The 23,375-nt window shown below is 44.5% G+C and overlaps 1 protein-coding gene across 13 annotated transcripts in view; it reads right to left on the bottom strand.

The window, feature by feature from the left end:
• FGGY (FGGY carbohydrate kinase domain containing) overlaps positions 1-23,375 on the bottom strand; it is a 414,009-nt gene that overhangs the window by 90,117 nt on the left and 300,517 nt on the right. For 12 of the 13 annotated variants that reach the window (XR_004623203.1, XM_034653399.1, XM_034653435.1 and 9 more), the window contains 3 exons: positions 20,247-20,394; positions 7,604-7,678; positions 1,929-2,049 (listed from right to left, as the gene is read on the bottom strand). Coding sequence is in view for 12 of the 13 variants with exons in the window: in XM_034653399.1 (XP_034509290.1) it covers positions 1,929-2,049; positions 7,604-7,678; positions 20,247-20,394 (344 nt within the window). In the remaining variant the exon portion in view is untranslated. The remainder of the gene's footprint in view (positions 1-1,928; positions 2,050-7,603; positions 7,679-20,246; positions 20,395-23,375) is intronic. The other variant, XM_034653401.1, reaches the window with a different exon arrangement.

Below are 23,375 nucleotides of genomic sequence, written 5' to 3'. Positions count from 1 at the left end.
GCCAGGTCAGGACCCAGGGTCATTCACACCACCCCGCTCTCAGCTCTCGGAGCGCTGTTTCCCATTTCCGATGGGTAATGTGTTACCCAAGGTGAATCTCATCTCCCCTCCTGCATCCAGGAAGGAAGGCTTCCTGGCTATTAGAGGGCTGGAAATTGGGAAGTCACTCACAGAGTACATTTTAAATGTGAATCTTATCTGACCAGCCCACAGACTTTTAGATAAAACGGGGTTATTGGTTTTCCCTTGAGGAAAATTACAAAGTAATTTGGGCTCCTTTTTTAGGTCTTTCTTCTTTCTGCCTTAGAAAGGCCCACATCCATAGGCTGTGGACTCTTTGGTAAAGGAAGAGTAATCATCAGATGATTACAAATTACTCAGAAAAGCTAAGAAACCTGGGAGGGCAGAGCCTTGTAGGGGGTGATGGCCCTAGACACTCACAGTCCTGGTACTGCCCCTTCCCTCCTACTGATGTCTGACTTTGGATAGGCAATTTCATTGACCTCCCTGAGCTTCAGTTTCTTCGTCTCTAAGATGAGGTACCAATTTCCACCTCTCAGCAGTTACACAGAGTGACTCCAGCAACACACAGGGAGAGCTTGGTTAATGGTGGTAATTTCTGTACTTAACATCCTGATATATTTACCCCTAGACTATGTGCTTTTTTTTGTACTGTCCTCTGGCTTGTGCCTCAGTCTACTTACCTCTAATCTAACATGGGGATAAGTAATTTAATTAGTTGGAACTCACAAAGTGCAGGGTTACCAATGCCCCTGACATCTGGTAAAGCCCTCATCTGCAGGGATCTGCATGGTCTGGACGGGGCACAGGTGATATGATGAGGCAGCACCAAGGGCAGGGACCCTGACTCACCCAGATGTCAGAGGAAGGAATTCACGGGATGGGAGACAGGGAGAGACCATGATGAAGGGATGCCATTGAAGGGTGGGCTCATGTCATGTTTAAGCTGGGGCTGTGGGTAGGGTCCATTCCCCTTCTGTTTCCTTTCCCTTGTCCCACTCATGGTGGCCATGATGGGTGGGTCCGGGGGTGGGATGGGGAGGATGCCCGTCTCTAAGAGTCACCAACTGAGGGCGGAGCAAGAGGCATGAGGCCACCAGTCCAGAGGGATGGAAGTCCATCCTTGGCTCTGTAATACCAGCAAGCCCTCTGTCAGTGGGGTCCCTTTCTTAAGGGACCAGGGATCTGCACCAGGGATCCCGCTCTGCTGTGCTCATATCACAAAGGGGTCAGCTCACGACTCTGGATTTTCTCTCTGTGTGTCAGGAGCTATGGAAGAATCACAGGATCTTGGGGTCTCAGGGCTCAAATTCCCATCTGCAGCCAGACCCCTGTTCCCATAGCAGCTAGACTCTGAATTCTTTCTTCAAGACAGCTTCCTTGTTCCTTCCTCCAGACCACCTGCCCTGCCCTGTTGCTGGTCCAAAGCAGGGTGAGGTGCCCCACTATGTTTCCATAAAACTCCATGCATTTCCTACTCCGAGCTCCTGCCACATTACATTTGCACATCGGTTTGTCCTTGTCAATAGACTTTGAGATCTTTGGGGGCAGGAGTCCTGTCTTACTCATCTCTGTCTCTTCAATATTCCCCACAAGCGTGCATCCGAAGAGGTGCTCAGACGGTTCCATAAATGCTTAAATTACGACCTACCCCTTATTGACCTCTCTCATCTCATTTCTTAGGATCATTCAATAGTTGGATTCACAGAGAAGTCACTTTCTCCATCATGACTATAAGCAACTTCACAGTTATTGTAAGAAAAAAACATATATTTTAACTTCAATATTCAAAATAATTGGGCACATCACCCCTACCCTCTGCTATTTCCAACCCTGTCCGGCTCTCAGCCAGGCACATTTGCTGCCAGGCCCCTAAAAAGTCCTTCTCTCTTCCTCCTCACACTCACCTGTGATGTCCGCATGCATCTGCACAAAAAGGTGATTCTTGCTCAGGCCTCCGCACAGGAAAAGCGTGCTGAGAGAGTGGCCCGCTGCCTCCATGGCCTCTACAATGAGGCGGGTGCCAAACTGAAAGGGACAAGCGGAAGAGCACGTCAGTACAGCAGCACAGGGAAAAAGCTCTGGAACCTGTACTAGGTGTCACCCCAGCTGCAGACACCACGCCGAGAGCCTTGCGCACACTCTCAGAAAGCGGAGGCCCCAAGAGATGAGGTTGCCTCTGATCGCACAGTTAATGAAGTCCCAGAGCGGGAATTCCAACCTGGGCCTGGCTGACTCCAAAACCCTCTTAATTGCTCTACCATTTGCTTCCATCAGGAGTTACACAACACTGACAAAAACAACTGACAATGTTCAAACAGTTAATACTAACATAGTTCACCGAAGCAAGTATTTGCGGCGTGCCCACTGTGGCCCAGATCCTCCAGCAGGAACCGGGGATGGAGGAAGTGGCCAGGGGTCTCTGAGCCAGTCTTCCTTCCGGCTATAGGAACTAAAGAGGTTTGTTCTTTGGAAAAGGGCACCCAGTAACATCAGCAGCAGAAACGGGAAGACAGCGCGAATCGCATGAAGTGAGAGTAAGACTTCAGACTGACAAAGGGCTAACGTGACCTTTATCATCACCTGAAACCAGGTAGTGCTTCTCCAGGGAGGCTTTTGGAGCCAGAGCCCATTCCAGTCAGTCCTTCATGGTCTGCGATGACTTGGAAATCACATGCTCTGGCTTGCTCAGTGTTCCACAGTATTTTCATTTCAGCCCTTGTCTGCAAGGATCCCCCTAAAATGTGCTATGCTCATCCTTGTCTTGCTCAGTTTACTCAACTCAGTAAAAACCATGGATGCCTGGGAAAAGCACACTGCCGCAGAGTTGTCGGGGGTGACTGTTAATGTACAATTCTTTAGTGTTAACTAGGATATGCAAACAGCTAAAAGTGTAGTTTATTTGCAAGTTCAAAAATGAGAAGCTCACGAGTCGTAATTACTTGGGGTCAGGATTAAAATCGAAAAGTTGAACACTGACATGACTTTAGGAGGCAGCCACATGGCAATGGTTCAGAAAGTGGCTCTGGAGAGAAACGAGAGAGACCTGGTTTTTTTTTTTGTTTTGTTTTGTTTTTGTTTTTGGTGAAGAGAGAGCCCTTGAGATGTTTAGAGACTGATTAATTCTGAGAGATGACACAGTGCCAGGTGTGGACAAGAGGGTCAGTTAACAAAGCAGAGGGAGGAGAAGGTCAGGGATCCGGGAGGCCACAGATGGGGCTGCCACCAAGAAGAAGGAGGGGATGGGGTAGAGAGAGGATGCGAGCCAAGGTCACAGATTGAGTGATAGTGTGACGGTGCTGCTGGGAAGGTGGTACCCAAGCGTGCAGAGAAGGGGAAGGATGACCCCTGGCCACTGTCCCCAGGGGGTGGGATGTAGGGCACGTGAAGCCTCTTTTGCCCAGGCAGCTTGGAGGGCTGTCCCCCCTGTGCCTCAGGGTGCCTCTGGGAGACGGAGCAGCTGGAAGGTGTTCTGGGGACCATGGGTCATGAAATCCTGAATGCTGTGTAGTGAATTATGAGAGACAGGGGCAGTTCGGGAGCAAAAGCACAGCAGTTCCAGCCCAGAGACCTTCAGCTATTAGTGAATCTGGTAAGAATATGGATTAGGTAAAACTTGGGCCTCCAAAAATAATCCACAGATGTAGTGTGTTAAAAAAAATTAAAACATGTTGTACCGTATAAGGCCAGATCCTGCTTATTGCATGTGGCTGATTACCCCCAGATGTTCCTTCTTAAGCTTTTGGGGGGGTCATGAACCCTCCTGAGAATATGATAAAACCTACTGACCTTTCCAGAAGAAAGTCACTTACAAAATAGTATTATAAATGATTTCGGGAGGCCTACGGATGCCCTTACGTCCACCATGGATCATTCGGTGTCTGTGGATTCCAGGACAGCCTGGTCTACTCAAGGGGCAGAGGTCCGTAGTAACCAAGAGCATGGCTTTTGAATTCAAGAAACCTGGGATGGCATTAAGACATTCCACCTCCTTCTTGAATCCAACCTGTGTTCAACCCTTCCCAGACTCAATCCTCATTTTTAAAAAAAGTAATAGTAATATCATATTCATGCCTTTGAAAACTCCATGAATTGTCAGAAATGTTAACATGCAGAAACAATTTTAATGTGGTCTTAGATCTGACGAAATATGAATACCTCCCTTGCACGGCTATTGCCGTAGACAGAGTATGTACAGCGCACACAGGAGTGCCGAGTACATGGAAGGGGTGTGGACATGAGCGCTATTCCGGTTACTAGCCGTATTCTAGGCACTCTGCTATGCACTTTAATATCCTCGCTCATCTCAGGACAAACTCAAAAACTGCACCTTGTTATCCCCATGTAGGAGTTACGGGGTTTGCCTGAGGCAGTAAGGTCTGCATTGGGAGAGGATAACTGCACCCCACCCCCCATATGCATGGAAATACCATGCAAAATTGGTATTTCTGATCCTTCTAAAACCACAGATCTGAGGCTCACGTGATTACCAGGCCAGAGCGGAGGGTAACACAAAGCACATTCCCTTGGGAAAAGGCAAAAAAGTATCAGAACAAGAGGCACTCCCTTGGGAGGGGCTGTGACAGCCTGCGCCTCCCCCGTGTGGCATTGTTGGCCAGAATTTCCCACTCAGGCTGGCAGCTAGCAACAGGGCCTTCCCTTTGGGTGTCCCAGGCTCCACTCTGTGAAACGTTCCACCCTCCTTAAATGCCCTGCCACAGGGCTTTGTGCTAACATGATTTTGTGCTCACCTTTCTGGAAAAAATGTTTTCACAGAGAAATTTAAATCAAAATTAGGCTATTCCACTGGGAATGTACAGACCCAAATGCAAATCGAGAGACTTCAAATGCAAATAGTACTTTTTAAGGGTCTATTCTGAAAGGAAAACTATAGATGAACAGGCTATGGATAAACCGGTTGTTTGACAAGTCTTTCAATTAAGTGTGATCAAGAGAGAATTTTACATCATGGAGAGTTTCGCACAGTCCCAAGTTAACTTCATTACAATATCTCTTTCATTCTAGTCCTACAAAATACCAACCACAGATACCACTATAGAGGGCAATTTGTTTCACTTTAACCTATTCACAACAAGTAGATGCTAGGGCAATATGCAGAGGCGGTGAAACAAAAAAAAATTTTTTTTTCAAGTTGAACATCATGGGAAAATATCTGTGATCAGACTACTTCATTAAAATGCACATTTTTGCCTGAAAGATCAGCAGAGCCTGGTACCTTTGCAAAATGGACTGAACTCCTCACAATTCAACTGACCCCACGATAAAGCCTTATCAAATCATCTGTCTGAAATTTCCTTCCCTTCGTGGTATCCTAAAGGTCATTAAGACCACGGACAGAATAAGTATGATCGCTCTTAATACTAGTAGAACCCACTAAATACAAGACTGATTTTCCAAGTGTGTGGTATTCAGGAAAACAGGGCAGGCTCAACCCAGCTCTCCTCCCATTTAACCTCATTCATATCATTCCTGGACTTCTGCTGTTCTGACCAGGAAGGGGGCCTCCGTGAGGCAATGCCGGCCAAAATAACAATGTTTGCGAAGATGGGTAAAATAAAAACTGGTTTTGGAAATGCTTGAAAGCTGATTTCATCTGTGTAGCTTTCACAACCATTTCAAAGAAAAACGGAAAGAGCAGAAGACTGGGAGTGAGACAGGCAGTTCTCGGACAGGCTCGCGTTCTGACTCGACCAACCACGCGCGGGCTATCTGCCCCTGCGAGGTGGCTTTCCCTCTGTCTGGAAAATGATGACGATCCCACCCGCTTACAGGGGGACTGTCCTAAGCCCCAGCGGGTAGGCACTCTGCTGCCTGGCACAGCGAGTGGGCGTCAGTGAAAGGAGACAGTCCTTATCAGTACACGACGGTGCCCCCTGTTCTGCCTCTTAGCGTGTACTCGGAGGATAAGCATCACATGGCTCTGATTTTCCATTTCCACGCAGTCACTTCATTCCACTCTAAGACTTTTCATACACTGGCACCGACAATCAGAAAATGAAAGTTCCTCAGTACTTCACATACCCGCTGTATTTCAGAAAGCTGCGGCTTCCCATTCCAGCTCTGCCACTGACTGCCATATGAAATTGAGCAAGTTAGTGAACCTCGCTGAGGCCTAGGTTGCTAATGTGTTTGGAATGGGGATACTAACACCTACCTCACTAGGCTAAGTCATGCAGTATTTGTAAATACTTAGCAAAGTGCCTGGCACATAATACCCCAGAACTGCATTATTTATCATTATCATCAGTTACCATAAAATGGTACCACTAAATAATTGTCTTTACTACTGATGCACATTATTCTCCTCCATATTCATTTTACTCTTCACTCCCTCCATTTTGGTAGATGCCAGAATTATCTGTTTTTGACCAAGTTCCCATAAATAGTGCCCACTGACTGATTTCACTGAACTGGCCAAGCTATTCAATCAATGACAGTTGCTTCAGGAAGATACAGTCAAACTGGTATATAAACAACAAGGACTGTTTCATCTAATCAAGTTGGCCTATTCCACATAAGACCGTATGTTCCCTTCTTAGTCGGGAATCTCTTCTCTCTTATCCCATCCATGCGGCACCTGGACAAATAACAAATGCGAACATAAGAAAAGCCCTTCTGATAGTGATATGGATGTATGGAAAAAATGTATGTAGTTCTGTTATTTGAAGGACTAAGGCTTTGAAGGAAGTGGTATATAGAGAAACAAAATAACTGGCATATAAATATATCCACATAATGTTAACAAAAAGACTTTCTGTGTGTCTCTGAAAAATAAATTTTGAATCAGAATCAAGCAAACTGATTTTTCCTTTCTGTTGGTCCATGTTCTCTTACCAGAGTGGCTAAGCCTCACTTAACTGTAATTTTGGGATTCCTCCCCACTCTGAAACCTGGAAAGCCATGACCCACTCCTCCACAATGCACTTACTAGCGTATGCACACATCCAGTCTTCTGTGCACATACCCCATTTTTAGATCACCTCTGGAGAGTTAAGATTCCTTAGATCGTGATGTTTCAGCTTGTAGGATTTTGTTTTCATTTTGGATTGATCTTCAGCGTAGGAGTTCCTAATGCGTTAAATTCTCCCCTCCTTCTCTCCCTAGCCATCCAAACCTCTCATTGAAGCAGCTAATTATCTAAAAAACAAACACTAAGGACGCTTACTATTTAAAGGAACCCTATAATGAATCCTTTTGCCAAGTGAACAATATCGTGTGTTTTGTAAGTTTGCACATTCTTAACACTGGCTTTTCTTAGTGCAAGCATAAATGGCATCTCCTTCTACTTAATTGAATTTGGAAGACAAATTAAATAAATGACAAGTATGATGTTCAAAGACTCGAACTCCTTTCAGCTTTCAGCTATGTGAGGTGATTAGCAAAGCAGGTGAAGACCTTCACCAAGATTTCCTTCCGAAAAGACACGCATCTCTTTTTGGCAAGCTCCCTTCTAATTAACAATCTCTGTCACACAAGCACACGATGTATCTTGGAGGAGCATGAGGCCTAAGGTTTATTGATAGCCCTAAGTCTCTTTAAAAATGGCATTAAAGTGTCTTACAGCAATGGCTTGAACTGTGGCCAGGTAGAGAATGGCAAGATCATCGAGGTCCTGAGACAGTTTCAACCCGGTGACCTGTAGGGATGAAGAAAAGAAAAGAAAGAGATGTCCAAAAGGAGCTGCCACGGATAGAGATAGTTCCATGAAACACGTTCAGATGTGTTTTCTTGCCCAAACAAGTTCATATGCAAATCCCCTTTTTGTGAGCTGAACGTGAAATGACTACCAAATTGTTTAATCTCCAGACCTGGGAAAAACTATCATCTCTTCTCCAAGAGAAAGTGCCCTGCCTTGTATTAAACAAACAAAAGACAAATACTATACGGAGATCATGTTTGATATTCCTTAGCATGGAATTAAATGTCTTTCTTCCTCTTTAAAGAAAATGTTCTTTTATTACAAACACCCATTTTCTTTGGCTTATAGAGATCAACACGGAGCAGTGGCTTCTAGAAAAAGATGATCTTATTCCGAGTTCTGCTGTTGTCAGAATTCAGTGTAACAGCATGAAGGGGGGATTCAGGGTAAAATAATATGTCTCCTATAAATGTTATACCTACTAGGGGATAATTTACAATCTGTGGTTTGCAAGGGAATCCCATTAAAGTCAATCGGAACCACATGCTTCTATGCAGTATGTCAATTTCTGAGAGATTCCAGAATTGGACAAGATGCTGAATTTGGATGCCTTCAAGACCTGTTCACAGTCCCTCCTTCACATCTCCCATTCACAAACGTCTTCTCTTGGGACATTTTTAGACGGTAAAGAACTGCAGGGTTCTTCAAGCCTTCTCTGAATTTTGTGGGCATCGATACTGGAGCTCACTTCGTACTTTCACATTACAGAATTAATTAACGTAGCCTGTGCTTACTCAGGGTCTATGGTGGGTATGATCCTGAGTGCAATGAGGTGGCGACAGGCAGCCTGCATTCAAAGGACAGGAGCTGAGTGTTCCACTGAGGTCCCTTTCCTTCGTGTCTCCAGTCCCATTTAATTCCCCTTTCCAGACTGCACCCCAAGCCACGACGAAGGGGCCAGCGTTGACCTACTTCAGGGCACAGACACCATTCCATGGCCCAGAGCAAAGACCTGTCAGCAGTCTTCCCTGACTTTTCCCTTCTTCCTATATTTATGCAGTCTCCAAGTTTTGTCCATTTGCTTCCCAAATTTCTTGTGAATCCATCACTTCTCTTCGTGCTGTCACTCACTTCCTTAATTCAGGCCACCATTATGTTCTTTGTGTGTGCCGAAAGGGCCCCTTTTCTACTGGTGCTCCTCTCCACAATGGAGCTAGTAATTGTTCCCACAGGCAAATCTGATCATGTTACCCTCTGTTGAAAATTCCCTGTTGCCCTCATCTCGAGAAAGAAATGCCTGTGCTGTTTTAGGTACTTCCTCCCGGGCTCGGCTCTGCTTGCCTTCTCCAGCCTCTGTACAAAGCCCTCCTCACCTAGTATCCTTTGCTCAGCTATTCTGATTGCTCGTGGAGGTCTCTTGATGCAGGGATTCCTGAATTCAGTAGAGCGACCTGCGGGTAATTTCTCTTGGCAAATAATTGGGTAACCAGATGAGAACTATGCCTTTGATTCTAACACACAGGAACACAGAAGTTTTGATAAGAGGCCAGAGGGGAATTCTGGGTAGGCATCCTCCCAAGCCAACTCTGTGAAGGAACATCCCTTGTACAGTTCCCCAGAGACCTCGACAGACAGTACAAACGCTGCAAGAAAGGGAGAACACGAACACTGCTTTGGCTTCATAACGTGCACAAGGAACGTGCCCCAGGGAACCCAGAGGATGGAGGCCGGACCGAGCTGTTCGACAGACTGCCTGTGATACTCACACAGCATCTGCAGTGCCTAGCACCGTGTCTGGCAAAGAGGAGGCACTAAGTTTCTACCTGTTGAATGTGTGAATTAGCGACAATGCTCCTTTTTCCTTTTGTGTACCACTGTCTTTCCTAACATTCTAGCCTTTTGTGCCTAATTCCATGATTATGAGAGGACCATGCTTACCACCTTGGCTCTTCATTTACTTGCAGAGGCGAGGGGCATTTGCTCCATGCCCCAAGACAGAACACTGGAAGATCACTTCTAGTTGCTCATTCCAGGCTTCCAATCCCCCCTCCTCTCTACACTTAGCTTTCCTCGTCACGGTGGCTTATACGAGATAGGGGTAAAAGGAGTGTCCCTGTGGCTTATATGGAAACTTTGTGTGAATTAGATAATAGCACTCCCTCCGGGAAGACGAATGCAGAAGGCATCCCATCTGGTAGAATGAACTATGAAAAGCAGCGGAGTGGACAGGTTCTCAGCCCTGTAGAATGTCCCTTCATGCGAACATCTCGTGTGATCGACCAGCTCCATGGCATGTAACGGACCTGTATAAAGATCACTCTTCATGAATGGTCTCTCTCTTCTGTACTGGCCTGGCCTCAATCTGGCCGTTAATCTACTAGGAAAGCTAAGTGGGCCCAGACCTAGAGAGGCGGCAGGCTACCTCTGGCTCCTCTCTGGTCATGACTGCGACGTGAATCAAGCCATGATCCTTTGTGTGACTGGGTATGCGTCTGCTTAGCAGACTCACATCTCCTATAGATGGGTCCTGAAGACCAGATCTGGATAAATGGTGATGGAATGGGGAAGAAATCTGACTTTCTATGTGAGATACATCCCCTTATTAATTGACTAGGAACGCCAGTGCCATGTATAACATTGATAATGTAACCGGTTCTGATTTCCTCCTTGATTAGTAAGAACCCATAAAACAGAAGGGGTGCAATATTGCCAGATTTCATTTTCTTTATCCCCAGTAAATATTCATGAGAACTTCCCCAAAGTACTGGTATTTAAGCAAAAAAAAAAAAAAAAAAAAAAAAATCTCATGGCCCCTTCTCTAAATGTCTAGTGCCTCTAGAGCTCAGAAATCATAGAGGAGAAAAGAGAAGATAGTTAGCTTTCTCCAGAAACTGAGAATGAGATCATGTAAATGAGCACTAAATTTAACTCCTGAGCTTGCTAGTAGCTCCGGCAAAAGGGACATAGGATGGGTGACATCTCTTTTCTTTTTCTGATACATAGAACATAGCTATCCTTCATGAAGGAAAACATTCTAGAAGAAGGTACTCAGCAACAAAAGGGACTGAGCAAGCACAGCTCTCCCACAGCTCCCTCTGACATCTCGAACACCAGAGCCATGGAGCTGAAATGTGACTCAGGGAAGACATTTCTCTCTACAGTTACTATGCGTTGGGGCCCTCTTGCTTGACATCTCATCTGATATGCAGATGGAGACTCTGGAAGGGCAAGTAATCATGAATTCCATCTGATTTTTCACTCCAATACCAGGGACCACAGCCCTCCCTTGGCAAAAGTCAAATGGCTGTCGGCCCAAGACAGAACTTTCTAAGGAGTGCCTGCCATGTGGACCACTCAAGAGGCTACAGAGACCCCTTGGGAAGCCATCTTGGTAGGGAAGTGGGAGCAGCACCCCGGGAATGCCAGGGATGTCCTGGGGGACGTGTGTCTTTGTAACCAGTGAGAAAGCCAGATGTGACAGATGAGCAGACACCCCCGTCTGAGGGCTGGATGGTTCCACCCATAAGAGGAAGTGGGAAGAAAGCATAAATGAAGCAGTGTGTTTACAGGAGATGTGCATGTGCCTATTTTGAACGTTTGGGCAAGACAGTGAAATGCGTGGGGAAGCCCCATGAGAGAGTTGTGCTGGTAAGCAAATTTTACTTATTTTGCTATTGTGTAATGAGTACTGCAAGAGAAAACACTCTAAAATTAATATTTAGAGACGTGTGATGTATATGGTGGCCACAGAAATGCAAACTACAATTGATGACTTCAACACCCTAGATAATGGTTATAAAATATGTAAATCTTGGGATTTTTGAGCTTGGAAGAGAAGTGTGGGGGAATGGAAAGATGACAAGCTATGAAGGAAGACACCAAGGTTCAGATCTCAACATTCTTCCAACTGGCTGCACAATGGTTTTGAGTTTTGTGACCTTTCTGAGCCTCAGATTTCTTTTTTTTCATTTATGATATAGGGATAATGATGCCTCAAGGCATTTTTGTGAAGATTAAATATCATTTGCAAAGTGTCTTACTTTTTCAGGAAGCTAGACTGAGTCCACAAGAGCTAAACCCTTAGAGTGCCAACTCTGTGAGCATAGGTTGCAATTAATGTTGATTTTCTTTCCCTTTCTCTTAATAAATGTTCATTCTCTTTCTCTTAAATGCATGAAGGGTTCAATCCCATTCATTAATGGGAATGTGGCAATAAAGCATCTCCTTCAACATGGTATGGGTACCCCCAGGGTATTAATGAGGGGCACTGAAGACTAGTGCATATACAGGATGGGGAAGACAGGACAGAGGCATGTTGACCATCAGCATCAGGATCATTATGTTAAAGATAAGAACATCAAGAGTGTGGAGAAGCAGCATGCCCCTGATGAGTGCCCAGGGATAGGATGATGGGGGACTCACGAGCAAGGGCTCCTTAGAGAAGCCTTAGTCCTTATCAACCTACACTCTTTCATTTGCTCTGTAAATAGGAAGAACAGATGAATTTCACCCTGGACTTCACCTTAAGTCTTGCTGCCACTTAGTAGCTGTGAGAGCTTGGCACGTCTCTAGCCCCTTCCCAGGATCCTAGCTGAATGCAGATTTCCTGAGCTCCAACTACAGATTTATTGACTGTTTGGGGTGGGCCCACCAATATGCATTTCAGCAGGTCCCAATGCGCAATAAATTGTGGAAATAATTGTCCTTAACCTTGGCATTGTGAATTATGGGTTGATAGGTCCTAAAATAGTTGAAATTACTTAAAAAATGTAGTAGTAATTAAGTTAGCTAATTTTTTTCCTTCTTAGTTGTTAAAGGAATTAGTTGTATGTTAGTAAGGAAAAAAAAAGCTTAGAAATAAATTCTCAAGGGGTCTCTAAAGATTACAAAACACAAGAAAACAGGATCCCCAGTCCTGAGATTTTCTAGGGCCATCAGAGCTTGATGAGGTATCCAAGACTCTAGGGAATTGGTTGAAAGCTTTTCAGAAGACAAAGGAAGAGTAAAATACTCTATTTGCTCAGTCAATAATACAGGCAGAGATGATGGACAGACAGCAAGGAAATGAGGAGGATCAGAGAAAAATTTATAGAAAACCTCTGGAGAGAGAACAGAGATTGAAGAACAGGTCTGAAATAATCAGCAGCCGGGAAGAGAAAGGGAACAAATCTCCCTGAGGTTTCAGTAAGTACCAGGAATCGAGGGTGACACTTGGCATTGCCTAAAACTCACCCAGATTTGGGAAATGCAGATCAATGTGTTAACACAGTGTGGTGAGTGGAACTCTAAAAAGGTTCCCCCAAAATTCCCATTCCCCAGTTACTCAATCGAACACCAATCTAGGCACTGCTGTAAAGGGGCTTTGCAGATGGAACTAGTTCCTAGCTAGGTGACCTTAAAATACAGAGATTATCCTGGATTATCTAGTTAGAAACCCAACGTAATCATGCTTTGAAAAGGACATGATCTGCCATTGCGGGCTTTGAAGATAGAAGAAGGGGGCAATAAGTCATGAAATGCATGGCTTCCAGAAGCTGAGGATCCCCGGCTAAGAGTCAGCCAGGGAATAGGCACCTCAGTCCTACAACTGCATGGAGCTCAATTTGGCCAACAATTTGAATGAATTTATTCCGAGTCTCCAGATAAGAGTCCTTGGTTCTGGTCTTATGAAAACCGGAGCAGAGAAACAAGCAGAGCCAGCTCAGGCTTCTGACCTACAGAACTATGAGATAATAAATTTAAGCCTCTAAGTTTATGATAATTTATTAAAGCAGCAAGAGACAATCAATAAACTCACAATGCCTAGACTGACATTCTCCCTCACAGCCCTATTCTATTGGCAAACCATACACGATACGCTAGTCATTTGCTATTCCTAAGATGTAGCAGGCCCTTCACATCTTTGTTCCCCTTCGGATGCTCTAAATCTAAGTCATTTTAATGTACTCAGTGCTCCAGTCTGCCAAAGCTGTGCTGGTCAACTGTCCCGGCCCCGAGCTGGTGTCATCCAACCTGTCTTGATTTACACAAACTTGGATCCCATCTTTGGTCCCTGGGACTTAGATCTTTCCCTTTATTTATCTGTTGGGTCCTCCCAGCATTTTTCTACCCAATTCATCCCTCAGTCTTTTACCATGCCATACTACCTTGGGAAGGACTCCTGTCTGTAATCCATATTCCCCCTGCCTACCTCCCCTGGGTTTTAATTGTTGTTTGGTATATTTAGGGAAGATAGAAAGCACTAATAAAACAATGTCTGAATCTGACATAATATTAAAAATCCACTAAAATGAGGGGAAAACATGGCAGACACACTGAAAGCAGAGTAGGAGTATGAAAACACAAAAACCTAGTTTTTTTTTTCTTTAAAAAAATTTTTTTTTCTCCCAAAGGATGTCAGTGACCTCAGCTTGAACTGACTAGGTTCTAATACTTTTGTTTTACCCCCTCTGGGCAAATAACTTTGAGTCTCTGAGCCTTAGTTTCTTCACCCTTTTAAATGGGGCAAGTCAGGCAGGGTTACTCTAAGAGTCGGTGATGGTGTATGTAAAGCATCTATCATGATGCCTGACACAATGCACTTCCAGAAAAAAACGACCCCTATTTTGAAACAAAATACCAGCTGCTAAATTAGTTGCTTCAATAAGAAAACACATTATGGGAAACCCAGCTAAATGATACTTAGGCTATCAAGCTTTGTTATGGGACTCAATCTGTCATAGGCAAAACCAATATGTAAAAAATGGTGAGATGAAACAGCATGACATTGTGACAAAATCATCAACAAACTCACATCAAAGCGTCCATGTCTTTGCAAGCCTGATACATGTATCAGTCCAAAGCTGCTTGAATTAGCGCATGAGCTCCCAGCTGTGTCATCCATCTCCCCATCAGAGGAAGCCACTGGGATACAGCCTCTGGCTTCTACTGAGCTCTTGCAAATACTCATTTGAGTTGCTGACTCCATCCACATCTGACTCTGTTTAGTAATGCCCTTCCCTAGCTGGGGTTCAGTCCTCTGGGAACTGGCTAAGATCTTGCCATGCTTCGTTCCTGACTCCCTCCTAGTTTGTCATACACACCCTTGCTCTGTGCTTGCTTTGAAGAGCCCTTGGAGCAGCACCCAACCTCTCCAGCAGTTTGAGCAGCATATGGCCTTATGTTAGAAATCACAGCTCTTCAAAGAACCAGAAAATAACTTTCTGTTCTGGGTAGTGCTGTACTTGCAAAATGAAGCAGAGAAAACACGTTTCAACCACTGGTGAATAGGGTGTTTTCATGGCCTGATACGCCTGAAGTGACTTGCACCTGTGATTAAATTTGATTAATTTACTTCTTGGATATGTCAGGAAAGGAATAAAACATACACATCTCCCCAAAAACAAAGAGGTAGTATCAATTTGAGAATGGAAACTGGTCATATAAACAAGGAGGCAAGGACTCTTCCAAAATTCCTACAGCACTAGCTGTTTTGTACATCACATGGGGGTTTCCTGTTGTGCTGAAGGACTTGAGGGCCAAGGACTTACATACAGAGAAGGACTAGTCTCTGCACCCATAGGAAACGTGGTCTGTGACGGACCAGGTGACTGCTGAGCTTCACCCCTGGCTGCTAACGGCAGATGACCTCCACGGCTGGTGAGTCCAGCTGGTCCTCGGGCTAAGGGGATGGCTCATGACTGGTAGCTCAGCTTTCAAAGGCCACACTTAGAATCCTGCTAGTCATCTTCGAACGTGCAAATACAGGCCAGTAAAGCAGAAGCTACAGATTCAATAGTATCTGCTGTTGTCGTCTGTCCACGATGTGACAGTGTCCCCATTTGATTCTGACAACGACCCCACAAGGAATCCACATGCTGGTCCTGCTTACTCATGAGCAGACCGACCTCACAGAGCTAACCTCAAAGGTCACCCATTTTCAGGGCAGGATGCCAAGACAGATCTGACTTCAAGCCTGGGCTCTCTTTGCTGCACACAGTGGTAAAGCCAGCCAGCCAGTCATTCCATGGTTGGTATTTAGTTTCATCTTTCTTTATGTGTGACCATGCCACGTTTCTTCAAAAGTACACATTTTTATTTTGTTTCGCTTTTAAAGAACCTACAGTCAGCAGAGTTAAATGTTTTGATGCCGACTGCTATGACCTGAGCTGCTGCTTCCTTCACACATCATGTGCATGGCCCTTACCTAATTTATCAAGCGGAAAGGAGAAATATTTGCACCGGCAGCTACTCGGTCCAGGCACACTATTAAGTTGCCCACCCCCTAACCTCCACCTCTTTCTCGCTCAGGGCTACAGGTCAACACTGCATCAGCAAAGGAGAAATGAAGCAGCAAGGTACATGGCAAGGAGCCAACTGTTACCAGGACAGAAGAAAATGATGCTCTCATGCATAATGGAAAGACTCTTGGGTTATGCCCTGCTCCTACTTCCGAGGGTAGGCACCTAAAGCAGAAGGGTTTAGAGCCAGGTCAAACCAGGAGTGGTGACTGCTTCCAGAATCTGAGTCAGTGAGGCTGTGAAGGAAACGAGAACCATGACTGAGGAGAGAGAGGTCAGAGCTTAAATCCAAGGGTCAGGGTAGGGACTTCTTTTCCCACTAAGTTTCTGCCCTGTGTCATAGAGATGTGCCCTTAAAAAAAATCCTACCAAATATGCCAAAGGGGTTTTAATATTTTCTTTTGGTTTCAGTAGTATGGAATTCTTTGAGGCCTTTCCCTAAGTGTTCCGATGGTACTCCTTTTGCTTTGGATGCAACATGTTTTTCCTAATGGACTCACTTTCTTATTTTTTTTTATTCATTTTAACTAGAGAGCTATACATATTCAGAGTTTCCCAGCAGACCGTACACATGATTTACTCTCAGCCCCACTCACTGCAATGTGGATTTGCCTCTTGAGACTATAGCTAGTTGCCAGTTCCCAGAGTCCAGCAGTTTTTACTTTGGATAGCTTTGGTGGCCTCAGTATGGCCAGGTTTTCTAACCCTAGAACAGACAGTAGACCTATACCTCTCCTCCAGATTCCTACTCAGGATCCTTAGAGTGCAGGGCATCACCCGTCATCCCAAATCAGACTTCCTGTCCAGTTGGCTTCTTGGATTGGCAGTTTTCTGATGGACTGAACTAAAAGGGACGATTAAGTCTGGATTGTGGGAAGAGTTCTGGAAAGTGAAACTCACTGGCTGCTTCCAAAAAAACCAAAACACCTCAAACCGTTGGCAGCAGAGTAGAGGGAGGACTGCCCTGTTCTGAGGCTTAAAGGGACCTTGTGTCATTCAGCTAAGGAGAAGGAGAGGTCCAAGGTCCTGCAAGGCTGGAGGTTTACTTTGCTCATATGTCATAGATTAATCCAACAAGTTCCAGTTAGTTTTTTAGTCTGGAAAATCTTCCCAGATTCTGAGACTGTCAATTCTAATGTCACTAGTTGAATGACATGTGAATTTTCAAAGTCAGCATGAGTTTGTGCCTTTTTTATTTTTTTCACCTTCACATGTATTTTCGAATGACGTAGAGGAAGGCAGTATGGGGCGTACTAACCAAATGCCGCGTAAAAAATCGTTCAAAGTCAGATACCCACAGAGCACCTACTCTGGTTTGCACAGGTCCTATATCACAGGGGTCACACTGTGTAATGATTATGCACACACACTCACACTTATACAGTAACTATCTCCCTGCTTTTATGTGAACTTGGGACACACACGGTTTCTTTTTCCTTTGTGTTCATGGTAGTTGAACGATAAGCATTTGTTGAATGAATGAATGAATGAGTGAATGAATGTCTAACAAAGGTAAGAGACAAGAGTCATCCAAGGGCAGAGCAAAGAAAGGCAGAGTGTAGTGCTGGAAAGCACAAGAGGTACAGGGAGTATCCAGTGGTTCTCTGAGATTTTTTTTTTTTTTTCTGCTACCAAGATAAAATGCTAAATGCAACCTATCATTGGTTAGATAATGATACAGGAAGCCAAAATCAAAGGCGTTCACATTCCATGTTCTCCTCCCTTCTAGAGCACTACATTTACTCTGATTTTCCTGGTTCTAAACCCTCTTCCTTGCTTCACTCAGTGTCAATGTCACTTCCTGTCTGAAGCCTTCCTGATCCCTGAGACCAGGCTGGGCAGATATCTCCCACACACTGAGGGAGCCCTGGGCAGTGTGGGGCACCTGGAGCTTGACCTCGTAGCACCTGTTTATATATTCTATTTCTTTCTGATCTCCATGCTGACCATCAATTAAGTACATGTTAATACTTAGTGTATGCCCAGAGAAATGTTTCAGGAGCCAAAAGAAGAAATCATATATGTTTCTTTCCCTACTGGGAATATCCTGACAATTCTAGTTGCTATGTATACATTTTGTCAAGCACTTCCCTCTCTTCCCTTGAATCATGCTCCAGGAACATAGGAATTATTGTACCTTATTGTGTCTACAGCAGTAGCTGGCATGTCTAGGTACGAAATAAGTATTTACTGAATGGGTGCTGGCGACAGTCATCATTGTAGGTTCTGACAAAGGAGAACATGGCAATAGAGATTTCAGGGTGATTAGTCTGATGTTATCTGAAACTAACTAAGGGACAGAAATACTGGGAGAAATTTTTAGCTGAGAATTTCCTTTCTTCTATCTTATCGAGGTCACCTTCTCCTTCCAATGTGGTAAATTAAGCTCACAGAGTGGCAGGTATTCCAATGTAAACCCAACCCCAAAACAGTTACAAAGGGAAGTCATTGCTAAGAAATGCTATGTGACATATGAGGTATGCTTATAAAATAATAAAACTTTTTAAAAAAGTAAACATACTAGGATTTTCTGATACAATTGGGGAGATGTCCCCATGCACGCAGTCTTCTTTGGTGAGTATGTACTTAGCTGTACTCATTATAATAAGGCAGGCATTCTTCAAAACCCTCCACTGACTCCTTGGGGATTACATTCTGGATTTGGGTTACCTTTATAAGAGTATCCTTATGCTGGTAACTCTTGAGTCTTTGGATGTCAGGCTTGGTTTTAAGAAACAGACAAAAGCCACTGGGAACCATGGGTCTTGCCACACTGGTTATGACAGAAATTGGCAAAAGAGAGCCCCCAGAGGAGGACTCCAGATCGAAGTCCATAAACTCCAGACCCACGATCATTTTACTACATAGCCCTGCTTTCTTCTGGGGTCATTTTATGAACTGGCCATGCTTCTTAGCATCTTTAACATTCTAAAGGTCCATTATATTTGGTTTCAGATATTTGTCTTCAATTAAGACATTCACTTTTGTGTCCATACATAATGTGCTCTTCCCCCACCTCTGTACCCAGAGAGTCAGTTATCTGCAAGTGCAGCGTTTTGGCCGCAGCCTGTGGCCACGTGGCCCTCTCCCGACATTCCTCTTCTGCTTCCACAGGCCAAGCAAGGAGGCCAAGCTCATTATCTGTTATGTGGGCACACTTCATGGACTCCAGACAGACATAACTTATGCTATGACCAATTTTCTTTTCTTTTCCCGTGATTCCTTTTTATTAGCAGAAGCTGATTATGTCAACTAGGTAATGAAAATAAAGATCAGGTCTTCTGGTTGGCATCATAAAAACACTGAAAACAATCTCAATAAAATGAATCACAAAATCATAGAATTTTGAGGCTTGAAGCTCTTTAAGCCAGCAGCCTATGCCACCGTCATGCCGTGTAAACCCTGCATTGCTTACGGCCTCCGTTCTGAACTCCCCACCTCCGTTCACTGCACACTCTGCTTCTCAACTTTTTGACATCTTCCTGGATTCTGAATTTCTGCCTTATTTTCTTATTTGTGGCCCCTCCTGGCCTCTGAAGCTTAGTTCTATTTCTCTAGCTTGAACATGCTTCCTCCAACCTCAAATATGATTCTCAGTGGCTATACTACTCTCAGCCACCTAATTTCAGCTGGCCACCATGGTGCCCTATCTTAGCTTGGGGGGCTATGAACGCTGCCCCAAGTTCACCCTGGCCCCTCCAGGAGGGCCCAGAATCTTCTGCACCACCAGTGACCCCAAAGGTCACCAGCAGCTCCATTTATCCACCGACACAAGTTATTAATTTTATTTTACTTTTAGCAAAGTTGAATCTGAAATCCTAATAGTGTTAACATGCACTCGGAACAGCTCTGACTCAGAGCCTGAGCAGACATGTGGCTGTGGCAATCAAGACCATGGGTGGTAATATTTACCAGTTATTTACCGGGTGGCCTGGGGATGGAGAAAGAAAACATGACTCTGCAAAGTGATGTAAATAAAAAAAATCACACAGGCAGGGGCTCACGACTTCCAGCTGCTCTACAGGACAAAGAGGCAGCAGTAGCTAAATACAAGAAATAGTGCTTTTAATGCTTTCAAGGTTGGCTCAGAAACAATGAGAACTTTCAGCAGCTCATTCTGGGAGCAGCAGGAGCCTTCTCAACAGCAATGCATCGGCAATAAGCCTGTGCACCCATGGCCTGTCCTGTTTATTTCTCCTCTTTTTCTTTCTCCTCACTTTGCTTCTTCCAAACTTTGTAGCCCTTTGGCCGCTTTCACCTTCGTGCAAGGACTGGCTGTTACTTACCATGCCCTTCAGTGTCAGATCTGCTAAGGGAGACCGGTTGCCATGGAAATCTGGCCAAACATGTAAATCAACAGTGAGAAAACCCACAGGCCGAGCCTTCTTAATCAGATCCAGGTGACTGTTCAAATATGCATATACACTCTGGCATCTGGAAGAGAAATTGATTTTGTTTTTAAAAGGGGGGGGGTAGGGTCGGGAAACAAACTGTTCTGCAGAAAGAAATGATTTGTACTTCCATATCAGATCCAGAAAGAAAGCAGAGTCCCCAAACCTTCAGAGAAACTACCCAAACCCACAGGAACCGGCATACTGCACTCTCTGATCATACCGGGCCATCACTGAGAACAGGTAGCATGTCCTGGTGCAAAGTGGAAAGGCCTGGAATCAGAACACCGGTCCAGGAGTGGCTTTACCCCTAGTAGGTGTGTAACCATGAGAAAGTTATTCAAACGTTCTGAACCACTTTCTTAGCATCTGTAAAAACAGATATTATAATCCCTGTCCAACTTACCTCATAGGGTTATTGTGAAGATCAAAGAAGACTATGTATGTCAAGATAGCATATTTTGTAAACTGTATAATACTGCACATATGTAAAGGATTTTTTAAAATCAGTATTCCTCATTGTAACAATAATGATGAGGTGACAATTATCAAGGTAAGTTTTGGGACTCGGGATGGGAATTGGCTAAAGGAAGTGACAGGACAGGGGAATGCAGTTAGATTAGGAATCAGGAGACTTGATTTCCAACCCAAATGCAACAAATGTCATGGTGTCTGTTCTTTCTCCTTTCTAAGGCTCAGGTTCTTTGGGTGCAGAATGAGGGGGTGACACCACCTCCCGGTCTTCACATGTTTGTGTGAGAGGAAGACAGAGATGAGGAGACTGGGAGCCAAGGTAGTCCTGGGCTCGGATCTGGGTTCCACCCAACCTAGCTGTGTGACATGGGCCAGTGACTTACCCTCTCTGAACTTCAGTTATCTCATACATAAAGTGGGCATCATAATATCTATCTCACTGATTTAAATCTTACTGCATGACACTAAGATTGAAGTGGGTCACCCTACCCCTCTTTAAAATATGCTTCCTTCTCAAAGTCTTGAACCAATGATTCTAGAGGAAAGTGGGTTTATCAGAGGGTGTCATCCATAGCACTTCTTACTGGTGACCTTGGAAAGATAGCTTTAAAGGTTAAAAGCATGGTTTGAATAATGGCAGGAAAAAAAGTATAGGAAATCAATGTCCAAGGGAGGTTAATATCTGAGATACCTAACATGATATTATTTGCATTTTGAAAATGCTTTAAGAGTGCAGCTCGGAATTTCTAGTTCCAGTTTTGTGACACTGTGAATGTTCCCATGGAGCCCATGAAGTTCCCCAAAGTTTTCCAAATTAAGCTTAAAGGAAGAAACAAACAAGTAGAACAGTGGTTTTCAAATTCTTAAATAAAAATTTCACATGGAACTCCAATACAGGAAAGATAGCAAAACAAAACTGGTCTATGTAAGTGCAGGAGTGAGTGCAAGTGTGTGTGTGTGCACACGCTAGTACTGTGCGCGTGCATGCGAGCCTCTGAGCGTGTGTCTCGGTGCATGTGCATGCCTGGGTGTGCACGCGTGCCTGTGCATGCCAGCCTGTGTGTGTGTCGCATGCCTGTGCGTGCGCCTGCGCATATGCATGTGAGCCTGTGTGTGTGTGCGTGCCTGTGTGTGTGCACGTGCCTTTGTGTGTGTGCGCAAGGTATGCTGGGTGGAGGCAACGTCTTTGCTTCTCGCTGTGACACCTTTTTTCCATCTGTAAAAATTGGATCCTACTAGGAGGATAATGATACTGTTGGAAAAAGGCTTACCCGCCCCAGCATCATCAGCTGCCACTCCCTACCTGACAGCACACAGGCCTTTAACCCCGACCCCATGAACCCAGTACCGATAACACCCCTTTCCAGAAGGATGCTCAAAGAAGCGAAGACATGAGATCGAGGCCGAATTTCAATAAACCCTCCTCTGTGTGATTCTGAAGCCATGTGCTTTCTGTAACCTAGGTCAGAAATAACTCACCGAAGCCCACATTCAAACTCTGCTTCGTTATGGTCCTAGGACAGTGTTAGGAAAGTGTCCTGGAGGCCTCCATGGAAGGTAGGACCAGAGCCTTACACCTGGGGAGAATATGATCACATTCTGCTTTTCTATTTCCCAGCTCTCTCTGCTCATGGTCCAAAAGGAACCACAGTGACAACAGCCACGACAATGTCATTCCGAGCCAGAAGTCAAGAGTCAGCCCCGATCCTAGCAATATCCCAGTTCAGGATACCATCATTGCACTTAGAGTGAAGGGATTTTTTTTTTTTTTTTTAAAGCACACGTCTATAAATCTTTTCATTTGCCTCTCAAGGAATCTCAGGGCTGGGCATTTGGTTTCAGACATCTGGGTCAATAAGAACCTATAGGCCTAATTACTATTGATTTGTCATTGTCTCATTTACTGCGGGTCTTTGCAAACAGTGAGATTCGTTTAGCCTCTTACATATATGGTCACTCGTACACTAATGAGATCCCTGGGGGATGGGGCATATGCTTACCCCTTTGACTCCTAACCTCCTCACAGCTGTATGTTTATTCTTTGAATGCAGCCATTCTCCTGCATGTTTTTTCAATTATACCTTACCATATGCACTATCTGAGTATATCATTCAAAATGAAATGCACTTGGAAAACATTATAATAACAAATGCACATCATTATTCACATAATTTTAACCTTACATGATGCCTTTTTTGGTTCTGACTTTGTTTCATTTTGTATTTTTTACCAATTCCTTCTCAAATGGCGGTCTGCCCTCTTCCAGCTTGGGAATCACATGTTAGATGTTTCAAGTGGGTGGTTCTCCCTCCCTCTCACAAACTCTGGGCTCATATATCTTCTCTCAGAGGGAGGAATTCCTGCTGCCCTGGTCCCCACTGCATATGATGAAGAAAACACAGTTTCAACAACCACACAGTGACTTCACCATGTCGCAGTTGGGTGGTTAAGTACACGAAACCTCCCCAAGCCTAGTTTACTTTTCTGTATTTGGGGCTAATCCTCTCACCTTATAGGCTGCTATGAAGATTAAATATCGAGCCTGAGCAC

Source organism: Ailuropoda melanoleuca, chromosome 2, assembly GCF_002007445.2.
Source record: "Ailuropoda melanoleuca isolate Jingjing chromosome 2, ASM200744v2, whole genome shotgun sequence".
NCBI classification, from domain to species: Eukaryota; Metazoa; Chordata; class Mammalia; order Carnivora; family Ursidae; genus Ailuropoda; species Ailuropoda melanoleuca.
This window is presented reverse-complemented; position numbering and strand designations above follow the sequence as displayed.